This window comes from Balaenoptera physalus (genome assembly GCF_965194825.1).
Source record: "Balaenoptera physalus genome assembly, chromosome: 17".
NCBI classification, from domain to species: domain Eukaryota; kingdom Metazoa; phylum Chordata; class Mammalia; order Artiodactyla; family Balaenopteridae; genus Balaenoptera; species Balaenoptera physalus.
The window spans coordinates 84,204,179-84,230,865 of NC_138895.1; the positions used below are offsets into that span (position 1 = coordinate 84,204,179).

Genomic DNA, 26,687 nt, shown 5'->3' on the forward strand with positions numbered 1-26,687 from the left:
ATTGGTGGTGAGAGTGATAGCATTGGAAATGATGTGTTGTTGATGGTAGTGATGATGGTGATGGTGGTGGTGATGATGTTGGTGCAATGGTAGTGTTGCTGCTGATGGTGTGATTGTTGGTGGCGGTGGCAATGGTGGTAATAATGGTCGTGTATTGTTGCTGCTGTTAGTGTTGGTAATGGTGATGGCGTTGGTAGTGGAGATGATGGTGAGGGTGGTAGTAATGATGACGCTGTTGATAACATAATGGTGGTGGTGGTGGTGGTGGTGACGGTGTTGCTGGTAGTGGGGATAGTGGTGATGGAGTGGAAATGGTAGTGGTATTTATGATGATATTGATGGTGTTGGTAGTGGTGATGGTGGGAGTAATGACTGTGTTAGTGATGATGGTGGTGGTATTAATGTTGGTGATGATGGGGATGTGGTGATGGTGGTGGTGGTGGTGATGATGGTGATGGTGGTAGTATGATTGTGTCATTCTTGATGCTGACGATGGTGGTGCTGTTGATAATATAATAGTGGTGTTGAAGTTGATTGTGTTGGTAGTGGTGATGGCAGTGATGTGGTGGTAATGACAGTACTGATGATGTTGGTGGTGATGGTGGTAGTAATGATTGTGCTGTTGATGTTGCTGATGATGGTGACAGGGTGGTAATGGTGGTGCTGATGGTGTTGATGGTGTTGGTGGTGGTGACGGTGGTGGTGTTGGTAGTGGGGATGGTGGCGATGGAGTGGAAATGGTAGTGGTATTGATGATATTGGTGGTGGTGGTGGTGGCAATGGTGGTGATGTAGTGGTAATGATGGTCTGATGATGTTGGTGGTGGTATTATTGTGTCTTTCTTGATGCTGGTGGTGGGGCTGTTGATAATGTAATGCTGTTTCTTTTTCAATGTAGTAATTGTATTTTTGTATTAATTTTTATCGGAGTATAGTTGCTTCATACTGTTGTGTTAGTTTCTGCTGTACAGCAAAGTGAATCAGTTATATGTATACATATATCCCCTCTTTTTTAGATTTCCTTCCCATTTAGGTCACCACAGAGCACTGAGTAGAGTTCCCTGTGCTATACAGTAGGTTCTCATTAGTTATCTATTTTAGACATAGTAGTGTGTATATGTCAATCCCAATCTCCCAATTCATCCCACCCCCTCTTTCCCCCTTGGTTCCCATAAGTTTGTTCTGGACACCTGTGTCTCTACTTCTGTTTTTGCAAATAAGTTAATCTGGACCATTTTTCTAGATTCCACATATAAGCAATATTATATGATATTTGTTTTTTTCTTTCTGACTTACTTCACTCTGTATGACAGTCTCTCGGTCTATCCACATCTCTGCAAACGGCCCTATTTTGTTCCTTTCTATGGTTAAGTAATATTCCATTGTATATATGTGCCACATCTTCTTTATCCATTCCTCTGTTGATGGACATTTAGGTTGCTTCCATGTCCTGGCTATTGTAAATCGTGCTGCAGTGAACATTGGGGTGCATGTGTCTTTTTGAATTATGGTTTTCTCAGGGTATATTCCCAGTAGTGGGATTGCTGTGTCATATGGTAGTTCTATTTTTAGTTTTTTAAGGACCCTCTATACTGTTCTCCATAGTGGCTGTATCAATTTACATTCCCACCAACAGTGCAAGAAGGTTCCCTTTTCTCCACACCCTCTCCAGCATTTATTGTTTATAGATTTTTTGATGATGGCCATTCGGACTGGTGTGAGGTGATACTTCACTGTAGTTTCGATTTGTATTTCTCTAATACGTAGTGCTGGTATTGCTGTTGATGGTGTTGGTGGTGATGGTGATGGTGATGTTATTGATGTTGGTGGTAGTTTCATTGAGAGCCATGAGGGTGGAGGCTGTGGTGACAGTTAAGGTGGTGGTGGTCTCAGCTTTTTGGGGGATTTGAAGCCCCCCCCCATGGGAACCAGGACGCTCCCATGGCACAGTTTTGGAGGTAGACTGCAGCAGACAGGGTCAGACGCCAGCCCGAGGAGATGAGAGGGTGGGGTGGAGGGCAGAGGGGAGCGCTCACGAGGCCACGCAGTCTGGGAGGGTGTCTTGGAGGAGACAAAGCTGGGCCAGCTGAGGGTGGTGAGGTTTGGGATCTCCTGGAGCCAGGGAAGTGCCTGTGGAGGTGCCCAGTGCCCAGCACAGGGCCTGAGCAGGCGGGCGAGGGACGCGCTTGCTGAATGAGTGAGTGATGGACCAGCCTGACCCCCAGGTGCACCAGCGGCTGGAGCGTGAGGGGGTGGGGTGTCGAGGCGCTGGCCCCTCAGCTGGTAGGGGTAGGTGACAGGCTGGACAGAGCTGGGCCAGAGGTGCACCAGGCGAAGGTCTGAGTGAGGGGCAAAGGGCTCAGGTAGGGTTCCTGGGGTGCAGGGCTCTGAGATGGGAGGAGTTGGCAGGTAGGCTGGGGTTTAGCGGGACCCTGGCGCTCCCAGGCCAGATGACTTCCTTGCGAGGCGGGGAGCTCAGGGTCCCAGCCTCTCCAGGGGCCCCGGTGGCCTTGCCCAGGTGGGTGGGGTGGGTCAGGCGAAGAGCTGCTGAGCCCTGAGGATGGCCAGGTTTCTAGCCTGGGGGCAGGCCTGCGGCCGGAAGCCCTGACTCAGAGCGTGGCTGGTGCCAGGTGGGAGCCAGGAGATCGGCATCGTGGCATCGTGGGGAACGTGAGAAGCCCTGGGGGCCCTGGTCACAGCCCCACAGATGCTGAGCCAGCCTGAGACACTATCAGTGCCGCGAGAGCCAGCCCCACGCGGGCAGGGACGCAGGCCTGAGGGGGCATGGGTCTCACCTGGCGATGCACTCAGCAAGACCCAGGTCAGGCAGATATCCATCCCCCAGGGTCCCCAGGGCCACAAGCATTGCCCTCAGGCCCTGAGCCAAGAGGGGATGGAGCTGACCTGGGCTTGCTCTGGGGGTTCTTACAGGCCAGTGACCAGATGGGGGTTGGGCACAGAGCAGGAGGTTGAGGAGGCTTCCTGGAGATGACAGTGCCTCGGGGAAGCCCCGAAGGACGAGGCTGAGTCAGCCAGGGTACAGGAGGGTGTGTGGTCAGAGGGACTGGTCAAGATCAAGGCCTGGAGGCAGGAGAGGGCGCCTGTGTTCTGAGTCACCGGTGGTTCCTCTGGGCTGGCGCATGCAGGCAGGGCTGCCAGGGCTGGGATAGTGGGGGTGACGGGGTGCTTGGGAGTCATGATGAGCTCCAGCCGCTGGGTGAGGTAGGACCCAAGAAGGGAGCCCCAGCACGGCAGCAGGGTAGGACCTGTTGGAGGAGCCAGGTGCAACGCTCAGGAACTCACGGCTTATCCAGGCAGGCTCCCTGGAAGAGGAGGCTCAGCACAAGCCTTGGTCTGTGGGTCAGAGGTCAGTAGGCGGAGGTGGGAGGTAGGCACCCTGGATGTGTGAAGCGTGATTCAGCAGGGCTTGTGCCTGGAATGCATGGTTTGGGGAGCACGACGGCCAGTCTGAGGAGTTTTCAGGGGCTCCTAGAAGCCCCTGCCTGCAGAGACACCTTGCCCACTCCCTGTTCCCTCATTGGGGTGAGCTGTGCCCACTGCGGCTTCTCTCTGCTGTGTGGGGGGACACCTGTGAGTCATTCACACTCCACTGTGAATTAGCCCATCAAACCCCAGGGGACCCTGATGCACACCGTCCCATAGTAGCACCTGCTTCGTGGGCCGGCAGGAGGCATCCTGAATGCAGCGAAGGCCCTGGCTCAGCGGGCCGGCGGGGGGCTCTCCACGCACCCTCTGTTACTGTCCCCTGATGTCCCACGAGTGTGCCGGGGCCTGTGCTGGGCATTGTGTCCCTATGGTCTCCCCACAGCATGTCGCGGAGGATTTATGCCCACTTCACAAGGCAGGCAGCTCAGCTCTGAGTGGCCGGTAGGGAATTGGCCCAGAGGTGGGAACAGGCCTCGGGTGCCCAGTTCCTCCTCCCGGGGCGGGGACGGACGAGCACGTCCGGGCACGGCAGGGACCGGGACGGAGGGGTGCCATAGGCCGAGCCTCCTCCCAGGGCCTCCGACATGCCTCGGCTCCCACCCACCCTGGGCCCCGGGGGAGGTCCCCTGCGGGGTCTCCTGAGCTGGGTGGGGGCCAGGCTGCCTTCTCTGAGCCACCTCACCTGGGCACCAGGATAAGGTTGTGGCTCTGGCACAGGTGCTGAGTGAGGCGGGTCTGCACCAGGCGGGAGTTGCGCAGAGCCGGGGCTCACGGTCTGAGTGTGGCTGGAGGGGAGGCTCAAGGGGGAGAGCGGGGAGGCTCAGGGAGGGGGTGGCCAGTCCCCAGGGGCTGTGGTTCCCTGAGTGAGGAGGGAGCCGGGGGAAGGTCTTGAGCAGAGGATGACGTGTCCTGGCATATTTCAGCTGGTGGCGCGGGGACAGGCGGTGGAGGGCAGGGCGGAGGCTGGCAGTGGTGGGTCCCACCAGGGTGGTAGCCACAGCGTGGGGAGCAGAAGTGAGACTCTCAGTGCATTTTGCAAGGAAGGTCAGTTGCTGATGGGTCTGTAGGTATGAGAAGGAAGGAGGGAGGGAGGGTCCTGGAGGCCGCCGCCGCCAGGTTGGAGCGGCAAAGAGGGGCCTTGCTTGTCCACCCATAGCAAGTCCTGGCTGAGCACTTCGACCCCACTGGGGTGCGGGCAGCGGGGTGAGCCAGCCAGGCCCCGGTCCTGCCCTCCCAGAGGAGGATGCAGGTGGGAGCATCAGGCCATCACACGTGGCGGGAGAACCGGGCCGAGGCGGGAGGACCCGCGGATGGAGGCCACGGGTCAGGGACGGCCTCGCCGTGAGAGCCAGGGCGCTGGCTGGCCCGTGGCTATGGCCGTGGAGGCGGAGCCGTCCAGGCCGGGCCCAGCTGGTCGGTGTGCAGGGCACGACAGCCACCGGAGGGGCCGCGTTCACCGTGGCAGTGACTGGCCTAACACTTTCTCAAGGAGCACGTGGGGCCGGGGAGGCGGGAGCAGGAGGCAGCTGCCCAGGGAGCGAGGGGGGTGGATGAGGGTGGCGTGGTGGTGAACGGAGGACGCACGGTGTCCTCAGGACCGACCCCAAGGCGTCCAAGGGGTGGGGGCGGCAGAGGAGACTCAGGTCTCAGCTCAGGGTCAGGACGCACAGTGGGGGCCCGTGTGGAGGGGTGCCGGCTCAGAGCTCAGAAGTGGAGTAAAAGGGACGGGAAATTGTCCCTTGGGTTTGGTGACTCGGGGGCTTTGGTAGGAGCAGGGTGGGAGGAGCCTGTGGTGAGGGACCGGTGGCCTGCAGAGGGGTGGGCAGTGGCTGGACCTTCCTGGGGGCCCTGGTCGATGGGGGAGGCACAGCCTTTCTCTGGGAGCTCTGATCTGAGGGGCCCAGGGCCCCCTGCAACCTCCCCTCAATCTCAGGCAGGGAGGGGCTCCCGCCCTCCTGGTGCTGGCAGGGGCCCCGGCTCCAGCTCCTCCTCTCGCCCTGGACCTGGGGGATGGGGAGGCGCAGGTGGGTGTCACTGACCCAGATTCCTCGGGCCTGGGCCTGGGAGGGGGGGCGTGGCTCTGTGACCCAGATATTCCAAGTTTCTGAAGCTCAGTCAGGAGGCGACCAATGGTGTCCCACATGTGGGAGTGTGTGTGAGGAGGGAACGACCTGCCTGTGTTGCAGAGATGGTAACAGGTGTCACCTGCAGCAGGAAGGATTTCGGTCAGACATGGTGAAGAACTTCCAGATGTTGTGGGTATAAGAGGATACATCCTGGAGGTTTTGTTGAAGAAAGAGGGCTGAGGGTCCCCTGACCTTTCCCAGTTCAGGGTGTGCCTAAGATACAAGCGAGGGTCCACCGGTCAGGGACCACCGCCCCCCTGTCCTGCTCCAGCCAGCCCTCAACTGATGCCCAGCGCAACACAGGAAGCTCAGCTAATGGCCTGGGAAACCTCCACTGACCGAGCTCTGCCCTGGTGTGGGACGGGCCTTAGGCAGGCCGCCCTCCGCCTGGTCTGGGCCTTGGGCCATCCTTGAGGGTCCCTTTCAGATTTGCTCCTCGGAGTTCAGTGGCTCAAATACTGTAGGCCTTGTAGGTTGGTCAGACAGATAAAAAACTGGAATCCTGGCCCTCCTGCTGTCTTGCTGTGTGGCCTCGGGCAATCATACCACTCCTCTGAGCCTCAGTTTCTACATCTACACAGCTGAGTTGAGGATTATTGCAAAGATTAAATGATAAAATGCACATGAAGCTATTAATATTGAGGTGGGGGAGGGGACAAGGAGAGGGTCCCTGTCCCTGTGTCGCATGTCAGTGGCCTGCCAGAGCCAGGGGGACAGTGGAGTGGGGAGAGGCCAAGGCCAGGGAGCCTGCACTGAGGTCGTGCAGGGTCTGGGTGAGCCCAGAAGCTGCCCACCTCCCAGGCTGCCAGCCCCAGCAGCTGGTTCTCTGGACCAGGGGCGGAGGCCTCCTCGTGCCCTCCGTGGCCTGAGGCTGCAGGGGCAGGCCCTGGCCGGACCCGTCAGCAGAGTGGGCGGTGCTCCTCGTCGTCCCCTCCTCTGGGAGGCTGATAAGCTAATTAGTGCCCATAGCAGGAGTCCTGTGGGGCTAACCAGCAGCCTGGGCTGGCCTTCTCCCAGGAGGTGGCCAGCCGCTGTCAGCCTGGCGCCCTGCAGACCCGCCAGCACTGCCTGGGAACCTGCCAGCCTGCCGGCCCCAGCCAGCCTGGCTCCCCTCACCCCGGGCCTCGGGGTGCTGTCCCTTCCCAACCCTCCCAGCAGCCTTCAGCAGGCGGAAAAGATGGGTTCGGGGTCCCCCCCCCCGACTCAGAGCAGGAGGGCTGAGGCAGCGTCCGTGCCTTGATCTGTGAAAACTAGAGCTGAGACTTGAACCCAGGACCGGCCGGCCACAGACTCCTGCGCTTAGGAGCGGGCACGCGGCCAGCGTCGTGGGCAAGCCTGAGCGAGAGGCAGGCACTGTCTCCAGGCCAGAACAGCCCGCCGGCCTCCTCCCTGCAGGTCCTGGGTCTTGGGGACTTCTGGGCTGCACTTCCTTGGCCGTCTCGGCGTCTGGTCAGTGACTTGCACGCGCACCCCAGGCGTGAGGATGGGGTGCTCTGGGGCTGGGAGGGACTGAGGGCAGCTGGGGCTCAGCACTCTGTGCCCATTCTGCGTGGTGCTGGGGGATGAGGGGAGATAGGAGTGTGATGTGCCCAGCACGGCTGAGTGAGGCCTTGATAAACCCCCGCTGAGGGTGCGGGAGGACCAGGCTGGATCTCCCGGGCCGCTCCAGGGCCCCGCACTCCCTTTCCTGATCCTTCCATCCCCCAGGTCTTGTTTCTGGTTCTGTGGTTATCGGGGTCTTCTTTTCTAGAGGAGGGAAGGGAAGAAAAGGTCTCCACCAGGGCCTTAACAGGTCTTGACTTCTGCTCCACTCCACGCCAGGGACGCCGGGTGTGCGGGATGGCGGCCCGGGAGGTGGGACCACACAGGCAGCCGAGCCCCTGGCCTCCATCCCAGGGGCTGCGGTCAAGACTGTGGCCTTGGCCCTGGCCCTGCCTGGGCCCTGCTGTGCTGTGTCGTCAGGCACACCTCGGCTCCTCCCGGGCCAGCACGGGTTCAGGTGGGCCAAGCTGGGAAGGCTCAGGTGGAGGCGTGGTCATCCGGGGGCCCTCCCAGGCATTCTTTATGAGGGCCCCTATGATGGATGAGCTTTGGGCCCCCAAACCCTGGCCCCCATGGGCTCAGGGGCCAGTGCTAGTGAGAGGGCTGTCCCCTCCTCTTGCTGCACTTCAGAGAGTAGCAGACAGGCGTGGGGGACGGGGTCTTCTGAGGCCACAGAGCCCTGATGCACCCCGCGGAGCCAGGGCCTAGCCTCTGCCTAGCTGTCACCTTGGGCCTCAGTTCTCCTCCTCTGTAAAACAGGGGCAGGCCCTTCCCCATGGGGGGAAAATGAAGAGAGAAAAGCAGACTCGAGGGCATCCAGCGGGCCCAGAGTTGTGTCCCTTCTCCCCTGGGGCCTGAAGCTCAGAAAGGAGATTGTATAACATCTCAAATTCAACAGAAGCAGCTCTGGGTTCTGGGATGCCCGAAGCTGAGACCCTAAGCTTTCCTAAAGACGTTCTTGCTGGGCTGGGCTGGGGCGGGTGGAGGGGGGGGGCCTTGACGGTGTCCCACGTCATCCTCCCGACCGTCTCCTCCCCATTTTAGAGATGAGGAAACTGAAGCTAGGGCTGGTAGCTGACTTCCCAGGTGACACAGCCAGGAGGTAGCCCAGGATGGTTGCTTGCAAATCCAGGTGTTAAGCAGACGTCTGCTCAGTGCGTGGGGCTCAGGGATCTCCTGGGAGTGCACAGGGTGGGAGCCACTCAGCCCCCAGCCCGCCTTCCATACAGAGGGGCTGGGATGGGGGAGACAGGCTGAAGGCTTTGGAAGGCACCTTGCCGCTCCCTCCTTCTGGGGCTGGGGCTGAGGGATCTAGGGCGGGCCGGGGGTGGACCCTTGCCGCAGAGACCTGGAATTTCCCCCCCAAAGTCCCGGGGCAGACACCGGGTCTGAGTTATTTGGGGGGTGAGGGGGCTTTTTCGGCCCTGGGGTCAGAAGGATACCACTCCCAGCTGGGGCTCCCGAACGGCGGTTTCAGTCTCGACTCTTCAGCCTGGAGCCCTCCAGCCTCCAGGTCCAGGGCCCTGGGGAGGGCACTCCATGGGCACCTTTTGCGGGCGTGCCTGGCTGGACGCTGCCAGACAAGTGGGCCGGCATGGGGGTGGGGGACTTAGATCAACAGCGACTGGTTCGCAGAGTAGTTCAGTCCGGCGCACTGAGGCCCTAACAAGCGCTGGTTTCAAGGGAACCAGAGCCACCCGAGCGGCAGACAGCAAGAGGGCCCTGGGTCAGATGGCAGGGCGCACGCTCAGGCTGCTTCCCCGACCCCGTGGGGAAGGCCTATCGGGGCCGGGGCCGGGGGAGGTGGCTGTAGGAGCGGGGAGGTCCCAAGGTCACCAGCGCGACGCGGGGTCCGGGGGCGAAGGCGCAAAGGCGCCCCTCATCCCGCCCCGGCCCGCGCGCGCACCGCAGGCCGCCGCGCCCCCCAGCTGGCGCCCGGCTCCACGTGCGCCCACGCGCCCCTCCCGGCCCGGCGCTGGGGCGGGGCGCTCTCCGGGCGCGAGGCCAGGGCTCGGCACCCCGCCGGCCCCGCAGGCCCGCGCTCCCGCGAGTCGCTCTCCCGTGGCTCGGCGGCGGCCATGGGGCGCGGGGCTCCGGGGGCCGGCGGGGCGCGCGCGGCGGCGGGCGCAGGTGCGGGCGCGGGCCGGGGACGCGGGGCCCGGGCGCGGCCGGCAGCCGCTCACGCCGCCCCTGTCTCCCCTCCCCCCGTGTGTCCCGCCCCCCAGACCCTCCTCCCCCGCCCCCCCGCAGCTCGGGCCCTGGTCGTGGCGCGGCTGCCGCACGGTGCCCCTCGACGCCCTCCGGACGCGCTGCCTCTGTGACCGGCTCTCCACCTTCGCCATCTTAGCCCAGCTCAGCGCCGACGCGGTGAGACCCCAGCCGGGCGCGCGGCGGGCGGGCGGACGGGGCGGGGGCGGACGGGGCGGGGGCGCGCGGGGCGGGGGCTTCCGGGGCCGACTGTCGCCTCCGGGCCGGCTCGGGGAAGGGGGGCTGCGCCCCGCCGCCCCCCGTGGCCTGGCCGGCGGGGCCCGGGCCTCTAGAGAGGGTGGGTGGGAGCTCAGTGGGTGGCGGTGTGGAGTTGGGGACTGACCTGGGAGGAGCCGGGCCGGGGCCCCGAGAGTGACTGATGGGTGAGTGAGTACCCCCCCCACTCTCTTTGGGGGCCTAGGACCCTGGAGGGAGCCGGTCCTCAGGGGAGCCGGGCAGTCTGGGCCCCGGGCCCTAGGGGCTGGAGGAAGGCTTGGCCTGGCAGAGCCGGGTAGACACCTTCACTTGGTGGGGTTCCTTCCCCCAGCCGGCGGCAGGCTCCTGGCCTGCCTGGGAGAGGGAGGGGGAGGAGCTGCCACCTTCCTTGGAGTCCTTCCCCACCCACCCCAAGTGGACGGTGGTCTCTGGAGGCAGCTGCGTCCCCAAGTAGGGGTCCCGGGGGTGGAGAGGGTGCTGGGCTTGGCCCAGGTTGGCAGCCCTCCCCAGGAAGGCCCCATCATCTCAGGGGCCTCCTTTTTGTTCTCGTGATTCTTGTGGGGGCTGCCAGTTTCTATGGCGACAGCATCTGGGGCCAGCTTGCTGGCTGGGGCCGGCCAACTGGGGCTGGTGGGCGCTCTTGCCCAGGGCCAAGCTGCACTCGCTGGACCTAGGAAAGCCGGATCCCCCAGCTGGGTCACTAGGCCCCCCGAGGAGGGAAAGGGTAGGGGTCTTTGCTCACTGAGCCCCCTGGCCCCGGCCTGGTGTGGAAGGGTCCTCAGGCAGCAGATATGGAGGACGGACCGGGGGCGGGACACCGATGTGGGGGCGTTTGGGGTGGCTGGGCCTCGTCAGATGGGGGTGGCGCAGCTCTCTGCTCATGGAACCCCAGTTTCCATGTGGAAGATGGTTCCAGGCCTCTCTGAGAACAGTCTGCCCCCCTCCTTTGTCCTCTGAGACGTGGGGAGAGAGAGCGATATTGTCAGCCAGGATCCCCTGGAGGGTCAGAGCTGGACAGGACCTTAGAGGTCATTGCCACTAACCCTTCTATCAACAGGGAAATCGAGGCTTGGGGTGGGGGGCTTGCTCAAAGTCTTGGGGTGACTCTGCTGGACAGGGATCTGTGGTCTTGGCCCTGATCCCAGTGTGCCCTCCCCCTCAGGCTGTCCCTGTGACAGGACTGTTGGTGTTGCTGATTCTGGGGGCAGGCCCCTGAAGGCAGCAGCCGGGGCCATGCTGGGGGCTCCCCGGAAGAGATGGCTTTCTGCACAGGCGAGAAACCAATGGGGCTGGGACTTCCTGGGTCCCCTGCGAGGCCGGAGCTAGCAGGGCAGGGCCCACCTTGGGGGCTGCCCTTCCTTGGGGGGCGGGGGGGGGCTCCAGAGCGGGACACATGCCCAGATCCCCTCTCCCAGCCCAGGGTCTGGCCTGTAGGAGGTCAGTGCCAGTGGAATCTTGAAATGCAGGCTTGTCCCTTACACACGGTGACCCTAGACTGGCCTTCAGTCTCTCTGAGCCTCAGTTTTTTCACCTGTAAAACGGAAATGGCCGCAGGCTGCTCCGGGTGGCTGCGAGGGCTTGCCGGTTGACAGGGACCCTCCTGGACGGGGCCTGGAGCGTGGCAGGGCCACTGCGTCCACGAAACGTGGCATCCCGCTCAGGGGCTGAGCCCTGGGCCACCTGGCATGGAGAGCGTGTTGGGTGAGGGGTGGGCAGCTGACGCTGGTGGAACTCCGGGGGCGGAGGAGTGGGATGCCCAGGGGGCCTTTCTAGGAAGAGCTGACCTGTACTGGTGCCTCTGAGGGTGAGCGGACGGGAGCCCTGTGCCAGGGTGGGCAGGCAGAGCTTTGGTCTCTGAAGGGTTCAAGGCTTTGTTTAGGGGGGGGGGGTCAGCAGCTGCAGTCAGAGGGGCATCTGGTGTCAACCTGATCTGCACAGGAGGGTGAGACGCAGGCTGGCAGGTCGGGGCACCCCATCCCCACATCCCAGAGGAGGCAGCTGAGTCCGAGGGTTCGGGAGCTGTCAGTGGCCGTGGGACCAAGGGCAGGCTGCCTGGCCGCTGGGAGCCCCAGTTTCCTCCTCTGTCAGATGGCATAGTAGTGGGCTCTGGCTGATCCTGTGACCCCCTGAAGGCCTGGGCGTGGCTCAGAGGAGCATGCTGGGAGGGCGCGGGGTCGGGGGGGGGCTTGGCCTGTGCTTGGTTGCTCCCCTGTGCTCACCTGCTCTCAGATCTATCGCCACCTTCCTCCCTTTTCCCAGCCAGCTCTGGCCCCAGAGATGCTGAGTGGGCAAGGGCCGAGAGGGAGAGGGAGACTGCTGTCCTGCCCCCCATCACGCTGTGCCGACCCCTCTGAGTGCCTGCAGCTGGGCCCTCGAGGGACACGGGGTCTGACGGGGAGACAAGCCCAGGCTGGAGGGAGGAGGCGCTCTGGGGGCTCAGCACCAGCCTCCTTCATTCCAGGGGTAGCTTGGGAGACGGGCACAAGGAGGAGGTGTGGAGTAGGGCCCTGAGGGGTGAGCAGGAGTTCCCAGCAGGCTCGGTGGGGAGGAGTGATGGTCGCCCCAGGGAGGGTGAGAAAGGCAAGAAGCAAGCGGGAGATCGGGTGGAGCTCAGAGGGCAGGCAGGGCTGGGGCGCGGGCGCTGCAGCGAGGCCGGGGCCCGGGCGAGCTAGAGCTTCAGCCCGAGGTCAGTGGAGCTGGGTGGCTGGGAGGTGGTGGGCTTGGGTCCTGGAGGGATCCCAGCAGGTGTGAGGGCGGAATAACCCACCAGCAGGTGGGGTGGTGGCAGCGGAGAGCTGGGCTGAGGGTGGGGGTGGATGCTACCTGTCTCCACCCGCGGAGCTGGGTGTGTGCGTGGGGCGTGGGGATTCGATCTGAGCGGGCAGAGGCTGCTGGCATCTCGGGGTATGGCGTGGTCTCGGGACCGGAGTCCAGAGCAAGGCCCCCAGAGGGGACGGAAGAGGAGGGGTGCTGTGGTCACACCCCAGGAGCCAGGGAGGGGTTAGATCCCGGGGGGCATGGAGTGAAGGAAGATGAGACCCAGTCACCCTCCCCCTTGCGTGCAGCCAGAGTGTCAGGTCCTGGCTGTGCCGCTGCAGGCCTGTGACCACGGAGGGTTGAGTAACTGCTCTGAGTCACATCTGAGGGGGCGAGGCCACCTGCCTCAGAGCCTGGTGGGGACTGAACCTGGTGAGGTATTTACAGCATCCACACAGCCTGGCGTGTAGTAAACAGTCTGTAAGCCATCGTTGTTGGTGGCATCGCTTCGGTGATGTGCCCGAAACTGGGCTACTAATCTGACCAGAATCAAGGCTCAGCGTGTGACCGGGATCAGGGATCAGGCAATGTTGGAGTAGGGCTCGTTCGCGTGGGTAGCTGTGAGCCACGTGTGGTGTTGGAGCGGAGACGGGATAAAGACAGTGCCATAGCAAGGAAATCAGTGTTCAGGGCGCATGAGACGTGTAAGAGTTGGGAGAAGATTGCAGGTAGGGTGTTCACGTGGTGGAAACTAACAACAACCACGTAAATGACAAGTAAAGGTGGGGGGGGAGGGGCCGGTGCCCTGAAGAGACTCAAGACAAGGTGATGGGCAGAGAGATGAGGGGCTGGCTCAGATTGAATGTCCAGCGAGAGCCTCTGTGCGGAGGAGACAGCCAAGCCGAGAGAAGAGCCAGCCGTGTGAAGGTCAGGGGAAGAGCACTGGGTGGCGGGACCAGCATGTGCAAAGGCCCTGGGGTGGCACGGAGCCTGGCTGGGGAGCCAGTCTCCAGCAGGAGGCCGGCCTGCTTCTGCCTGCTCCCTGTGTGGATTGGGGCCAGTCTCTCACCCTTAAGGTCTCCAGTCCAGCCCTCCCAACAAGACCTTGAGATCCCTGACACCCCTGCCCACAATTCTGTTACCTGTTCCCTCCCCACATTGTTGAGAACCTGCAGGGCTAGGGCTGTCAGAAGTGACGGATGAGCCAGGCGGAGAGGAGGAGGAGGGCACGGGAGGGCAGGTGGGCGAGCTGGCGGGCATGTGGCTGCCAGGCCTAATGAGGGCAGATGGAGGCAGATGGCCACGGAGGTCGGGGCCGGAGCCAGCCACGAAGCAGGCCTGAGCCACTTACTCGGCCACCCGTGACTTGCGTGGCTGGCCGGGGCCCCGAGATTACCTGGTGAGTTCAGGGGTGCTGGCCGCAGCCCGGAGTCCCCCTCCTTCCCCGGGGCCCTCCAGCTGCCTGGATGGAAACACAGAAGTTTGTGCTGGAGCCTCACCCGGGCCAGGCCCCCAGGGATCGCTGACTGCCTGGGTGACCTTGAACGACTTTCTCGATTTTTCCGGAGCCTGCCTTCCTGGTCTCCATTCATCCAGCCAGTCACATTGACCGAGCGTCCATGCTAGGCCGGGCCGAGGGGGGCTCACAGACATGAGGAGACTGGGCTGCAGGGACAGACAGGCACCCCCAGCCATGGGACAGGGCTGGGACAGAGGGACAGCAGAGGGGCCTGGGGGCGGGAGGTGGTGCCTTCAGTGTGGGGAAGGGCAGTCCAGGCCTCGGATAGAGAGCACTGCACGGTCACCATGGGGGTGGGGGGGGGGCAGCTGTGTCAAGTGGGGTGGGCCCTGGGGTGCCCTGTGCAGGGGCCCCGGGACCTTAGGCTCCCAAGGAAGGTGGAAGGTCCCATCTGAGGGCGGAAAGGGCCACCGTGGCTTTAGGAAGTGGGTAGGAGTCTCGTTCTGCCACGTGCTGGGGTCAGCAGGGGTCTGAAGGGTGTCGGCCAAGTTAGACTTGGGACGGGCAGGAGGGTGCCGGCTCTGGGGTGGGGAGCCCACGAGAAGCCCCTCGTCCCCTGGCCGAGCTTTCCCGTCCTCTCCAGCCCTGGAAGCCGTGGGTGCTAGCTCTCTCCAGTCCCTCCATTTGTCTCTGGGTTTTGGATACAGAGGGACCTGGGTCATTCCTCAGCGAGTACACGCGGTCCGCCTGCCGTGTGTGCTGGGCACTGGGCTGTGGTGTGGCCGTGGTTCACGCGGTCACGTCGGGGGGCACGCAGGGATGCGTAAGCAAGGACCAGCCGGTACTTAGGGCTGCACTGGGCCACATGGTGGGGAGCGGTGGGGTCCGTTGGCCCCTCTGAGAGGGGACAAGTGAAGACCAGAATGGCCCAAGGCACTGCCACGTGACGGCTGGGCAGGGCATCCTGGCAGAGGGAATGGCTGAGCCAGGCGCTGAGTGGGAACGAGGGGACAGCCCAGTGCGGGGGGGTGGTCTCACGAGCTGAAGGGGGGCAGGGCCAGGCCTGGTGGCCTTTGGGGCCTTCAGACACAGCTTGGGCCGTGGTGGGGTGGCATGGGAGACTCTGAGAGTGGCCGCTGCTTGGGGAAGAGCCCGGGGGCTGGCCTGGGGGCGTGGAGGGCAGAGGGCCAGCCCAGATGGAAGGGGCCTGGCGGAGGGAGGAGGTGGTCGAGCGCCTGGTGCAGGCTGTGGGTGGAGCGGGTGTCAGGGAGGGGCCAGGTCTGGGGGGGTGGGCGCTGAGTGCCCCATTAGATGCAGCTGGAGCTTTGGGCCCCTTTCAGAGAGTGGTGGCTTCTGCCCGTGGCTGGAACTGCAGAGCCACGGAGCCAGGGAGAGCTGTCCGTGGCGGGGCGCTGGGCCTGCTGCCTCCGTGACCTCACCTGTGACTCAGGGTGGGGGAGTCCTTCCCTGGGATTGGTGGGGGGCGTATTGCCAGGCTGGGCACACGACTCTTAATTCTACCAGTGGGGCCGGGGCGGGGCACAGACAGAGACCCTGCCCTCAGCAGGAGATGAGACCCCTCACCGGGCACAGCCCAGGCCGGAAGGTGCTGGCGTTGAGGGCTGCTCAGAGCGCTGCAGGAGGGCGGCCGAGGGCTGCGGGGCAGGGGCGCCTACGGAGGATGCAGGGGGGGAGAGGGAAGGCTCCCCCGGCGCCCCCCGCAGCCTGCAGGGCCCTCAGTCTGCACGTCTGCCTGGGCCCCCTCACCCTGTTCTCTGTCCCCCGCCCCGGAACCCGCCAGAACATGGAGAAGGCGGCCGTGCCGTCGGTGACGCTCGTCGTGGGCTGCGGCGTGTCGTCCCTGACCCTGCTCATGCTCATCATCATCTACGTCTCCGTGTGGAGGTGCTGCTTCCGGCGGGGCCGGGGCGGGAGCGGACGGTGCACACAGCTCCCGGGAAGGGGGTGACTGGGGTCGAGCCTTATCCCTTCTCCCATCGAGGGCAGCTGTGGGGGGCGGGGACCCAGCATCCTTCCTCCCCAGCTTCCCCGTCAGCAGCACCTGTCACTCCGTCGTCACCACCACCCCGCCCTCCCCGGCGGCCGTTCCGTGGACGCTGCGTGGCACTGATGGTGGGGGCACAGGTGCAGGCCAGGGATGCCAGGCCTGCCTGCTCCTGCCTGGCGCTGTGCCCGCACCGCCGCGCACAGGTGCTGGCAGGTGCGCCCCGAGCCCACGCCCCAGCTGAGCACCCTGGCCCGTGACCACGGGGGCCCCAAGAGCACGACTTCCCTGCCTGTTGTCTCTTCTGTCACGTGGACGTGCAAGGCCACTCCCCAAGCCCGGGGTCAAGTGTCAGGATGGGGGCCTCTGCTGGGCCGCCTGCCCCACACCCCCTCCCCCAGGCCACAAGGCGTCTTCACAGACCCCTGTGCCCTGGGTGCTGTCTGACCAGTGTTGGCCCCTGGGATGTGGGGCGACCCTGTCCCAGCCGGTCACCAGCCCTGGGGCGAGGGACACGTGTGCATAGACTCCCTTCCCCCAGCGTCCCTCTTTGGGCCCGGAGGAGCAGGGGTTTGGGACAGTAGGACAGGGAGGGTCAAGCCAAGGTCACCTGCCCAGCAGCACTCACTGGGCCCAGCCAGATTCCTAGTGCGTCAGCTCCAAGGGCAGCACGATGTCAGCCAGAGGCCAGCGAGGAGGGGTCGATGTGGCCATCGGGGGAGGGGCGCCCGTGCTTTCCTGCCCCCCACCACCCCATCCTGCCCAAGGGCAGAGGCACCGGAGGGTCAGCGACCCGGAAACATCCAGTGCCCCTCCCACCAGCCCCCGCCCAGACCATCTGTCCTGAATCCCCCGGAGGTGTGCTTGGCCCCCTGGCCCAGCCCCTCCCCCGAGGCCGCTGTGGTTCTGAGGTTTTGGCCCACGGTCTTCAAAGCACCTCCTTCCCTGTGAGCTGTGTTCAGGACCCCGTGGAGCTGGCGACCCAGAGAGGGAACGTGGTGGTGATGGAGCTGGAGGTGGTGGGGATGACGACGGTGCTGGTGCCGGCCGCGGTGCCTGCAGGGCGGAGGTGGCGCTGGCCTTAGTGGCCACAGCACCCCGGGTCTTGTGAAGCTGAGACCCTTTTGGGCGCTGATCGTGGCCGCCCACCCTCTCCCACAGGTACATCCGCTCAGAGCGGTCCGTCATCCTCATCAACTTCTGTCTGTCCATCATCTCCTCCAACGCCCTCATCCTCATTGGGCAGACCCAGACCCGCAATAAGGTAAGCGGCCTGCGCTGTGCCGCGCGCGTCCCAGCGTCCAGGTTGGGGGGCGCTGATGGCGGTGGTGGTGATGCCCCACGGCAGAAGCCTCGACCCTGGGAAGCTTAGGGAGGAGGGTGCCAGAGCTGTGCGGACCCCTTTGCTGCCCTTTGGCCGCGGCAGCCACGTGGCTCAGTCCGGAGGGGGCTGTCACCTGGCCAGGGCATGGGGGCTTGGTGTCTGGAGTCTCCAGCTGGACTGGTGCTTTGAGATGAACCAGCTCAAGCCCCGGCCCTGGCCCACCATTGGTACCGGGCTGTCTGAGCTTGTCTGTACCTCGCCATGTGGCCTCCGGTGACCAGCTGCTGAGCGGGTGGGCTCAGGCCGGGGCTTTTGGGTGGGCTCCTGCGGCGTTTGGTGCACGTGTGAGTGGGTGAGGAAGCCGGGGAGAGGGGTGTCTGTCCCTGGCAGTTTGTGGGTAGAGTTGCGCAAGCACCCACCAGGGCCGCGACGTCCCACAGCCCGTCTCAGGGTGGTGGAGCGGGTGGGCGCTGGCTGGCGTCCTGCCTGGGGAGTTGATGTGGTCACCGCGGGGACGCTGGGCTCGGGCCCTCGCCGGGGCAGGCGGGGTCCGGGGAGCGAGCGCCCGTCCGCCTCTCCCGCCCGCGCAGGTGGTGTGCACGCTGGTGGCCGCCTTCCTGCACTTCTTCTTCCTGTCGTCCTTCTGCTGGGTGCTCACTGAGGCCTGGCAGTCCTACCTGGCCGTGACGGGCCGCCTCCGGAACCGCCTCGTCCGCAAGCGCTTCCTGTGCCTGGGCTGGGGTGAGCGCCACGGGGCCGGCGGGCGGCGGGGCACCCCTCTGTGACCCGGCCCTCCTCCTGGCCCCTGGCAGCTCTCTGTCCTCTGAGATTCCGTCCAGGCCTCCACCCCACGGGGTTGCCTCGTTGTGTTTGGATGTCAGGTGAGGGAGTAACTCTGTGGTATGAGGACGTCCCATCCAGTATTTGGGCTATACTCACGACAGAAAGTTTCTCCTTCCTTTACCTGGAGTTCAGCCGTGGCTGGGCGTCCCGTGTTACGTGCTGCTCCGGCGCCCCGCCCCCCCACCCCCGGCGCCCCCCCCCATTTCTGTGGGTCCTCCTCCTCGTCCACCTCCTGTCCCCTTTCTCACACGCTCAGTGTCGCCCTCTGTTCAGGGGCTTCAGAGGTGCGTTTTGGTCCCCCTCCTGAGACGGGCGGGGCCTTGGACGGTGGGGGGACCGACGCCCTTTCTTTCTGCTCCTCCCCTAGGGCTCCCTGCGCTGGTCGTGGCCATTTCTGTGGGATTTACCAAGGCCAGAGGGTACAGCACCATGAACTAGTGAGTCGGGGCGGGGTGGGGACGTGGTGGAGGCCGCACGGCTCCCCCAGACCCTCCCACTGCCCTAGAAGGTGAGGGCTGGCCGGGCACCCATCTCACAGATGAGAAAGTCAAGGCTGGGCGAGAGTGAGGGCCCCGGGAGCTGGAGGCCGGGCCCTGGGGAGGCACCGTGCCTCCCATGAGCCAGCTCCTCCCGGCAGCGGGCAGCGGGGTCGAGAGAAACCGGGCTTGGGGCGGTTGGAGCCCTCACTTCCTCCTTGCGTGGCCTTGGACGGGTGCCTTAGCCTCTCAGAGCCTCAGTTTCCCCATCCGCACGATAGGGGATGCACCCCTGCGCCAGTGTGGGGATAAGGGGGGCTGTATGGCCCCTGGGCAGGGCAGGGCAGGTAGGGGTGCCTATTTCACAGATGAAGTCACTGAGGCCCTGAAGGGTCGGCTGGGCCAGGTCCAGGGGCCTTGAACGCCAAGCCAGGAAGCTCGGGGTTATCCTGGAGGCCGTGTGGCTTCCCAAGGTGGGGGGAGAGGAATCAAGGCCTGGAGGGCCGTGGCTGTGGATGTGGGGAAGAACGGGGCAGCGAGAGGCAGGAGGAGGGGCTCACGGGGCTGTGCAGGCCTGGCTCACTGCAGAGCCCCAGGGGGACAGGACGTGACCAGGCCCTGAGGCACCGCCCTGCACTCGAATGAGAACCCGCGGGGTGAGTACTGGGAAGGAAGTATGAACACCATCCCCAGAGCTGAGAGGAAGGAACACCCAGCCTGCTGGGCTCGGGGATGGATCAGGAGGAGATGGGGTGTCGCAGCAGGGTTCTGAAGGATAGAGAGCTGTGCGTTTGGCACGTGGCGTGGCACAGAGAGCACGGGGCAGAGGACACAGCACGTGCAGGAAGCAGAGCGGCCTTCACTGGGCTCAGGGCTCCTGTGGACCGCCCTGGGTGGTGTCCAGGGGATTTGGGGAAGTAAGGCTGGGGCTGGTGACTGAGCTTGGTGGAGGGCCCAGGTCATCGTGTGAGCAGGGGGCCTGATGCAGAGGGCCTGGGTTGAGTGGGTGGGTGGAAGTCCAGGCCGGGGACCCAGCCCAACATTTTGGCATCATGTCAGGAAAGAGGGTCTGCACGTGAGATTGGGGACGGTCTGTGCGGCAAGTTGGGGAGCCCAGCCCTGGGGGGAGAGTCGGGGGAGGGGGACGGTCAGGGTACCTTCCTCTGGCGGCCTGGCCCTCTGCTGTGTGGTCCCCTGCTCTGGACCTGCTCCTTCATCCGTAAACTTTTGTCTGTCAGCTGCCTGGGGGCTCCCGTGGGTTCTGAAGCTAAAGAATGTGCGGTCACCTGGCTTCCTTCTGCCACTTCTCAGCGTCACACTGCCCTCCTGGGAAGCTGGTGGTGCCCAGCATGTGACCGGATGGGGGCTCACGCCTGGCCGCTAACCAGCCTGTCTCCCTTCCCAGCTGCTGGCTCTCCCTGGAGGGGGGACTGCTGTATGCCTTCGTGGGACCGGCCGCGGCCGTCGTGCTGGTACTGACCCCCATCCCGACATGCCAGGCTGAGCCCCTCGCCTCCCCCTGGGTCGGACTTGGGTTTTACCTGCTGCCCCATCAGGGTTGCCCTGGTCACCAGGGGTGGGTGGTGTCCACAGATCAGCCCCCTGACCTGCCGCAGGGGTGCAGAGGCGGGGCTGGGCTGGCGGCCTTTTGTTTCTCTGAGCACATTTTGCCTGATTGCTGGGCACCGGCTGTGTACCTGCCAGGAGGTCTTGCGGATTTGATGAGCGAGTGACCATAGGGCGGGGAAGGCGGACAGACGGATGACCGGGGCAGCAGTGGACGCAGCTAGGCCTGGGGCTTTTCCCTCGATGGGGCCAGCCCGTCACCCCCTGGAGGAGGGAAGCACCTCCCCTTGCTTGACCCTCAGTGTTTTTTTTTTCTGCTGTGCCCACGTCCGCTTGGTGAGGGTTGAGAGACAGTGCCACATGCACACAGGGCTATGGTCCCCCGGTCACGGATGAGCAGGGGGAGGCTGCTCAGGGGGTATCCCGAGATCAGTGGCTTCTGCCGGGCCTGGCTCGGAGCCCATCTCGCCCTCCCCTCCTGCCTGCCCCCAGGAAAGGGCATCGCGTCTGCAGACTCCTGCTCTCCGGGCAGGGCCACACCTCCTTGTTGTCATATCCGAGCCAGGCTCGGGCGCAGGCTGGACAGGGCAGAGGAAAGTGAAGCCCAGGGCACCCAGGGGAGGCTGAGCCTGCAGGGGGCACGAGTTGGGGGAGCCAGCGGGGGGGTGGAGTTAGTGGGCAGAATCCGTGGGCCAGCCCCAGCCAGAACCAGCTCCTTTATTCCTAGAAGACAGCGGGCAGGGAAGCGGCAGCGTGCCGGGCATTTGAAGGCCACTAGGCAGTGGGCTGGGCCTTCTAAGGGCAGGTGCCCCAGGAGGGGGATGTCAGAGGCAGGAGCCCCCCCAACGTCCCTTCCCACAAAGCATCTGGAGGGCAGGGCCGGTCCTGACCCGCCGTGCGCTCCTGCCCGGGGCTCCTCCTGTAACATGGGGACACGCAGGGAAAGGCAGGCACAGAGCCTGCTGCCGGCGGGGCAGCGGCCACTGGTGTCCTGCCCTCTCCCGCCCCAGCGCTGTCACCCGGGAAAGCTGCTTTCACCCAGACGGCGGGAGGCAGGGCTGGGGCGTGTGTTCGGCCACGAGCTTGGCTCTGTGGGGCTGCGGGGAGTCGGCCTCCCCAGACCTGCGGGTCCAGGGATCCGTGGAGTCCCAGTCCCCGCCTGAGACGCAGGAACGTGGCTGGGGGTCAGGCAGCCTCTCTGCAGAGTGGAAGCCCTAGGGGAGCGAGGATGTGAGCTGGGAGCCGCCTCCGCCCAGGCGAGGAGGCCAGAGGGGAGGGGAGACCAGCGCCTGCGGGCCGTGGAGGAGGTGGATGGCTGGGACGCTGGGGACAGCCTCTCTTTGTCGGAGGCGGCAGTCTGAGCAGCCGGAGACTAGCCTCAACACCCAGAAGCACTTCCAGGGGCAGGTGCCCAGCGGGTGGGGGGGGGGGGGGTTGAGGGAAGACGCCTGTGGCGTGGCGGCCCCAAGTTAAGGTCCCTAAAGGGCTGCGCGGTGCGGAGAGCACGTGGTTCAGGCAGAGCCAGGCAGGAGGTGTCCTGAGGTGGCGTCAGGTCCGGCTTGAGCTGGGCGAGCTCGCGTGCGGAAGGTGCACGAGTCGCAGGGACGCTAAGGGGGGGACGCGGGGCGGGCCTGGGCGTGGGCGGCGGCTGGACTGGAGGTCCCCTGAGGTCCCTCCTGTGGTCTGAGTGGGCCAAGTGCCCCAGCAGTGCGGCTCGGCCAGCCCGCTCGCGTGTTTGACTGCCCTGGTCAGTCCCACTCTGGGCAGGGGCAGGCTCACGGTGACCCCAGCCCGGCCTCTGACCTCTGGACTCCATCCCAAATGGAATCCCAGCTTCATAAACTGCCGACCCCAGTGGGGATGGCCATGGGCCTGGGGACCCGTCACGTGGGAGGCTCGAGCCGCAGTGCCCAGCCCTGGGCGGGGTGGTGGGGGGACCGTGTGGCACGGAGAACCCCACCTAGCGGCTGGGGCTCTGGAAGGAGACGGCGGGGTAAAGGGACGAGTGTGAGGGCAGCCGGCAGAGCGCCCGAGGGGCTGTGCCTCCTCCCTGGAGCCCATCTCCTGACCCGGGGCGCCCCCCACAGCCGCTCCTCCCTGCCCTGCAGGTGAACATGGTCATCGGGATCCTGGTGTTTAACAAGCTCGTGTCCAAGGACGGCATCACTGACAAGAAGCTGAAGGAGCGGGCAGGGTAGGACCGGCCGCCACGCCACTCCCCACCCGGGGTCGAAACGACCCAGAGCCCAGCTACCCTCGAGCCCCACACCCCTCCCAAGCAAGTAGGAAACGGAGGCGCAGAGAGCTGCGTGGCCAGCCCCGCCTTGCTCTGCGCCTCAGTTTCCCCATCTGCCCCATGACAGAGCAGGGACTCCGTAAGTTCTGAGAAACGGTGAAACTGATTGCTTTTGGAGACCCCAGGCCCACCAGAGTGGTGGGAAGGTGCCCCGGGCTTCTCCCTTCCCCACCGTGGGGTTGGGTGACCCTGAACCAGGACGTGGCCTGCCCATCCTTGTGATGCCTTCAGCATGGGGACAGTGCAGGGGCCGGGCCGGATGTTCCTCCTACCTGGGAGCCTGAGCTCAGAGAGGGCAGTGCCTGGCCAGAGGGCACACAGCACCAGGTGGGCGGTCCTGAGTGGCTGGGTGCCCAGCCCTGGGGGAGGAGCAGGCTTGGAAGGGTGCTTCTCCTCTGGCTGCCGGGGGACAGGAGCCCCCTGGTCTCGGCAGCCCTGCCATCACGGATGGGGGCCAACTGTGGGCTGGGACAGGCCCCCTCTCTCCTGCCCCAGCGCTGAGCCGTCCTCACCTCGCCTCTGCCCGCTGCTCTGTCTGTCCCTCTGCCCTGGCTGGTGTCTGCGTGGGGGTCCCCACCCCCTCCTCCACCCCCCCTCCGTGCCAGTCCTGCTCGGTCTCTGTCTCTCATTGTCTCTCTCCCTCCCCCTCTCCTCCTGCTCTTGCTTTCCCCCCTGAACAAAAGCTTCTGGAATCCTTCCCCTTGGGTCCCTGGTGGGTTCTGTCCTGGTTAGAAACTTGCTCTGGGGGAGGAGTGTGACCCTGGAGAGCCTGGAGTGGCTGGGAGCCCGTCCTGGCCGTCTGTGGGCCTGGGTCCTACACTCTCTGGGCCTCTTAGTCTGTGAAGTGGGGATTGGCAGGCTCGCCCCCCCCAGCCCAGCCCAGCACACACTGCCACCCACACGTGCTCCCAGAACAGTGGGTCACACACGGAGGAGGCCCTGGGGTGCGTGGCGCGCCCACCCTGCAGCACTGTCTCATTTGCTCCCTGCAGTAACTCTTGAGGCAGGGTCTGCTGTCTTGTTCCCACTTCACAGCTGAGCAGACCGAGGCTGAGGCCTGGGAGTGGCTGGTGGAGCAGGGCTGGGCTGCTGAATTAGAGCCCAGTGTGTCCGGGCGGCCGCCTGCCCCGCCGGGCCCCTTCCCCAGGTGCAGCGGTGCCACGGCTCGGAAGCTCACGCGGACCCGCCCGTGAGGCTGTAGCAGCCCTGCCCCCACCCAGACAGGAGGCACCCCGCGCTCTCTGTGCCCACACGCACGGGCACACATGCTCAGGGCTGGTGGGGAGGCCACTGCCCAGGTAGCTCACAGACGCCCCCGTTGACTGTCTGGCGAATCCCTCGCTCCTTGGCGGGGGCAGTGCCTGGTCAGACCGGATGTGGGCGGACCAGAGGGAAGGGACAGTGGCTGCGCTGAGGTGTCCTGCTTTTTTGTGTGAATGTGGGCGGATAGTGTCACCCCACCCTCCCGCTGGACGTGGACGCACACGGTCCCAGCCCTGCCCTGCCCTCAGGCCAGCCGCGTCCAGCCACAGAGCCGGCACCCCGCTCTCCACCCCTGCCCCCGCCGGGCTCCGGGTGCGTCAGGTGCAAAGAGGCCCGAGGACCCCGTCCCCGCCCGCAGCGCCCCGGGACCCTGTCCCCGGCCGGGGAGGCTCGGGCTGGACGCCACCTGGTTGCTTTTGCTGTCCCCGCCCCCAGCCCCCCCCCCCCCAGTGTCTGCGAGAACAGTTTTGCTTTCGTTTCAGTCTTTTAATTTCACTTGCAGTCAGCTGCCCCGGGCCCCCCTCGGGCGCGCCCTCAAATGTGCCGAGTGTGGAGCCCTCTCTGCGGCCGACGCCACCTCCGAAGCCGCCAGTAACGCCATGTTAGTGCCGCTCCTCGCCCGCCCGTCCGCCCGCCCGCCGGGCTCTGCTCGCCTCAGTTACATTTTGTTTGTTTTGAGTTTTTCTGTCATTTCTGTCATCTCTGCCGTCCACCCTTGGGGGCCTCGGCAGCCCCTGCTCGCCCTCCCCATGCTCTGGCACCTCGTTTCCTGCCCTGCCCCCACCCCTCCCCGGCCAGGCTCCCCCCTTCCATCCTCCGGGGCCTCGCGGTACCAGACTGACCGGAGGGCAGGGAGCCGGGCCAGGCCTCGGGCCGCGAGAACACGGTCAGCTGGTGGCCGTCGTCAGCGTGTGGTCACGCTGGGGTCGCAGCGCCCTGCGTGACCGTGCAGGAGTGTGGCGTGTGTGCGTGTGCGTGTCGGTCATGAATTTGAACGTGAGTGCGAGAGTCAGGCGCGGCCTTGGAAACAGGATGTGCTGGGGCAGCTGGCTTGTTCGCTGACCCCGGGCCGCCACTAGGGGTCTGTGAGCGGGGCAGGGCCAGTGCGGCCTGGGGTCCAGGGTGGATGCCAAATCCGGAGGGACCTTGGCTCAGATGACCCGCGAGTGGTCGTCTTGTACCCAGGCACACAGATCCCCTGGGACCCTCCTGTTTGCTTCCTGGGATTCAGGAGCCCCGTGGCGAGGGCACTCCTGGCCGCGGGGAGCGAGTGAGCAGAGGTGGACACGGTTCCGGGGTGGGGACTCGTCCGGTGGAGCCAGAAACGTCCGGGAGGGCGGCTGCTCCTCTGTGCTGGGGTCCACGGCCCAGACGCCCTGGGTCTCCTTTGTTACACACACAGGCCTGTGGGGTGGAGGACACAGCCTCCCAGCGGCCCTGCCCGCCCCCGCCCCCCGCCCCCATCCACACTCAAAGCCCCTCCCCCAGAGGCATCTGAGTTTCCAAAGGGGGGCGGGTGGTGCAGCTGCCAGGCTCTCCCCCGCCCGCCTCCTGTCCTCCCCAGCAGTCACGCCTGGACCTGCGTGACCCCTCCACGAGGCCCTCTGCAGAAATGTTCCAGAAACTGCAGAGGCTGGGCTGCAAGAATTTGAGTAATTTACGGGCCCCCGAGCCCCGGCCATCTGCCAGCCTGCTGCAGCATCAGGCAGTAAATACCAGGCCTCGGCCCAGGGGAAGGTGCCTCACACTGGGATGAGAAGTTGCGCTGGGGGAGGCCTGTGCCTCTTGCTCGGAACACGGGGAGCTGTGTCCAGGGCTCTGGCCAGAGCAGGCCTGCTTTGGAAGGGAGGAGACAGACTGCAGCGCTCCACCTGCCATGGTGGGGGCACTGAGGCCCGGGCTGCCGTCACGGGAAGGCCCCCTCCTCTCAGGCCCTGTGCCGGCTGCGGCACAGCAGGTATGGAGGGGAGAACGCCCGCAGGTGCAGGTACCCCGCCCCCGGGAGGCCTCCGCCTGGCTCACTGTCCTCAGTGCCGGGGGGCAGCAGGGCCCTGGGAGGGGAGGCGAGGAGAGCGGTCCGAGGTCTAGTTCTGGAGCCCGTGCTGTGCCCAGGGAAGAGGCGTGGGTGCTTCAGGGTGACCCTTGGCTCTGGCCTGAGCCGCCGGGCAGGGGGCCGGAGAGCCATCCCCTGAGCGGGGCAGGCCTTGGGAGGGGCAGGGTTAGAGGCTGCGTCCTGGAGGAGATACGGGGCTGGCCCTGGGATGGGGGACCCCGGTCACGGAGACGAGCTGAGGAGGAGATGGAGGAGGACGTGAGGCCCAGGGCCCTGCCTAGGGGGCACGAGGGCAGAAGTTCCCCGCGGGGCTGGGCCCCTTGCAGGTCCAGTTGCAGGGGTGGAGCGGCTTCAGTGGCTGAGCCAGGCTGGAGAGGGTGGAGAAACAGAGTGTACTGTCTGGGGGGGACCTCTGCCCCTGCCCCGGTCAAGGCCCCGCTGGTTTGGGGGGGTCCTTGATCTGGCCGGACCCCAGCCTGTCTCCCCCCAGCCCCAGTGCCCCCAGCTCCTTCCTGGTGGCCTCCCCGAGGTTCTGCCCCCCCTGCTCCTGCCTCTCCTTTTGACCAGGGTGATCCATGAGGGAGGAGGGGGTCCTGATGCCCCCGCCCCTGGTGATAGTGGCAGGAAGGCCAGGAGCCCCTGCAGGCAGTCACCGGCCCGGGGGGCAGAGCTGACCCTGGCTGTGGTCCTCAGGCCGCAGTGGCCCTGAGAGTGGTGGTAGCGGCGGGGACGGGGTTGGGGTGGGTCAGGCAGGTTTCCCGACACTGTACTCCAGGCCTCCTGCTGGTGCGTTCTGTCCCCACGCAGCCCCTTGATTGGCATAGTGTCCCTGCTGTGCGGACCAGGAGACAGGCTCAGAGTGGCCACGTGTGTAGGTGGTGCAGGGAGGGGCCGGCTGCAGAGGGCCGTGCCTGCCTTGGGGGTGCTCCTGGAGGACTCCTTGGAAGAAGGGGCAAAGGCTTCGGAGCAAGGGCAGGTCCTCCCCTGGGGAGGGCAGAGCAGGGCCCGCCCAGAGGAGGAAGCACCTGTCGTCTCTGTTCCTGTCTGTCTGTCTGTCCGCCCCATGCC

At 65.0% G+C, this 26,687-nt stretch overlaps 1 protein-coding gene across 6 annotated transcripts in view; it reads left to right on the forward strand.

The window, feature by feature from the left end:
- ADGRB1 (adhesion G protein-coupled receptor B1) overlaps nt 1–26,687 on the forward strand; it is an 82,901-nt gene that overhangs the window by 44,895 nt on the left and 11,319 nt on the right. For 3 of the 6 annotated variants that reach the window (XM_082433450.1, XM_082433452.1, XM_082433451.1), the window contains exons 18-25: nt 9,340–9,481; nt 15,595–15,698; nt 16,960–17,062; nt 17,713–17,863; nt 18,333–18,402; nt 19,847–19,913; nt 22,116–22,201; nt 24,069–24,167. In XM_082433450.1, coding sequence (XP_082289576.1) covers nt 9,340–9,481; nt 15,595–15,698; nt 16,960–17,062; nt 17,713–17,863; nt 18,333–18,402; nt 19,847–19,913; nt 22,116–22,201; nt 24,069–24,167 — 822 coding nt within the window. The remainder of the gene's footprint in view (nt 1–9,339; nt 9,482–15,594; nt 15,699–16,959; nt 17,063–17,712; nt 17,864–18,332; nt 18,403–19,846; nt 19,914–22,115; nt 22,202–24,068; nt 24,168–26,687) is intronic. The other 3 variants (XM_082433453.1, XM_082433454.1, XM_082433455.1) reach the window with 1 other exon arrangement.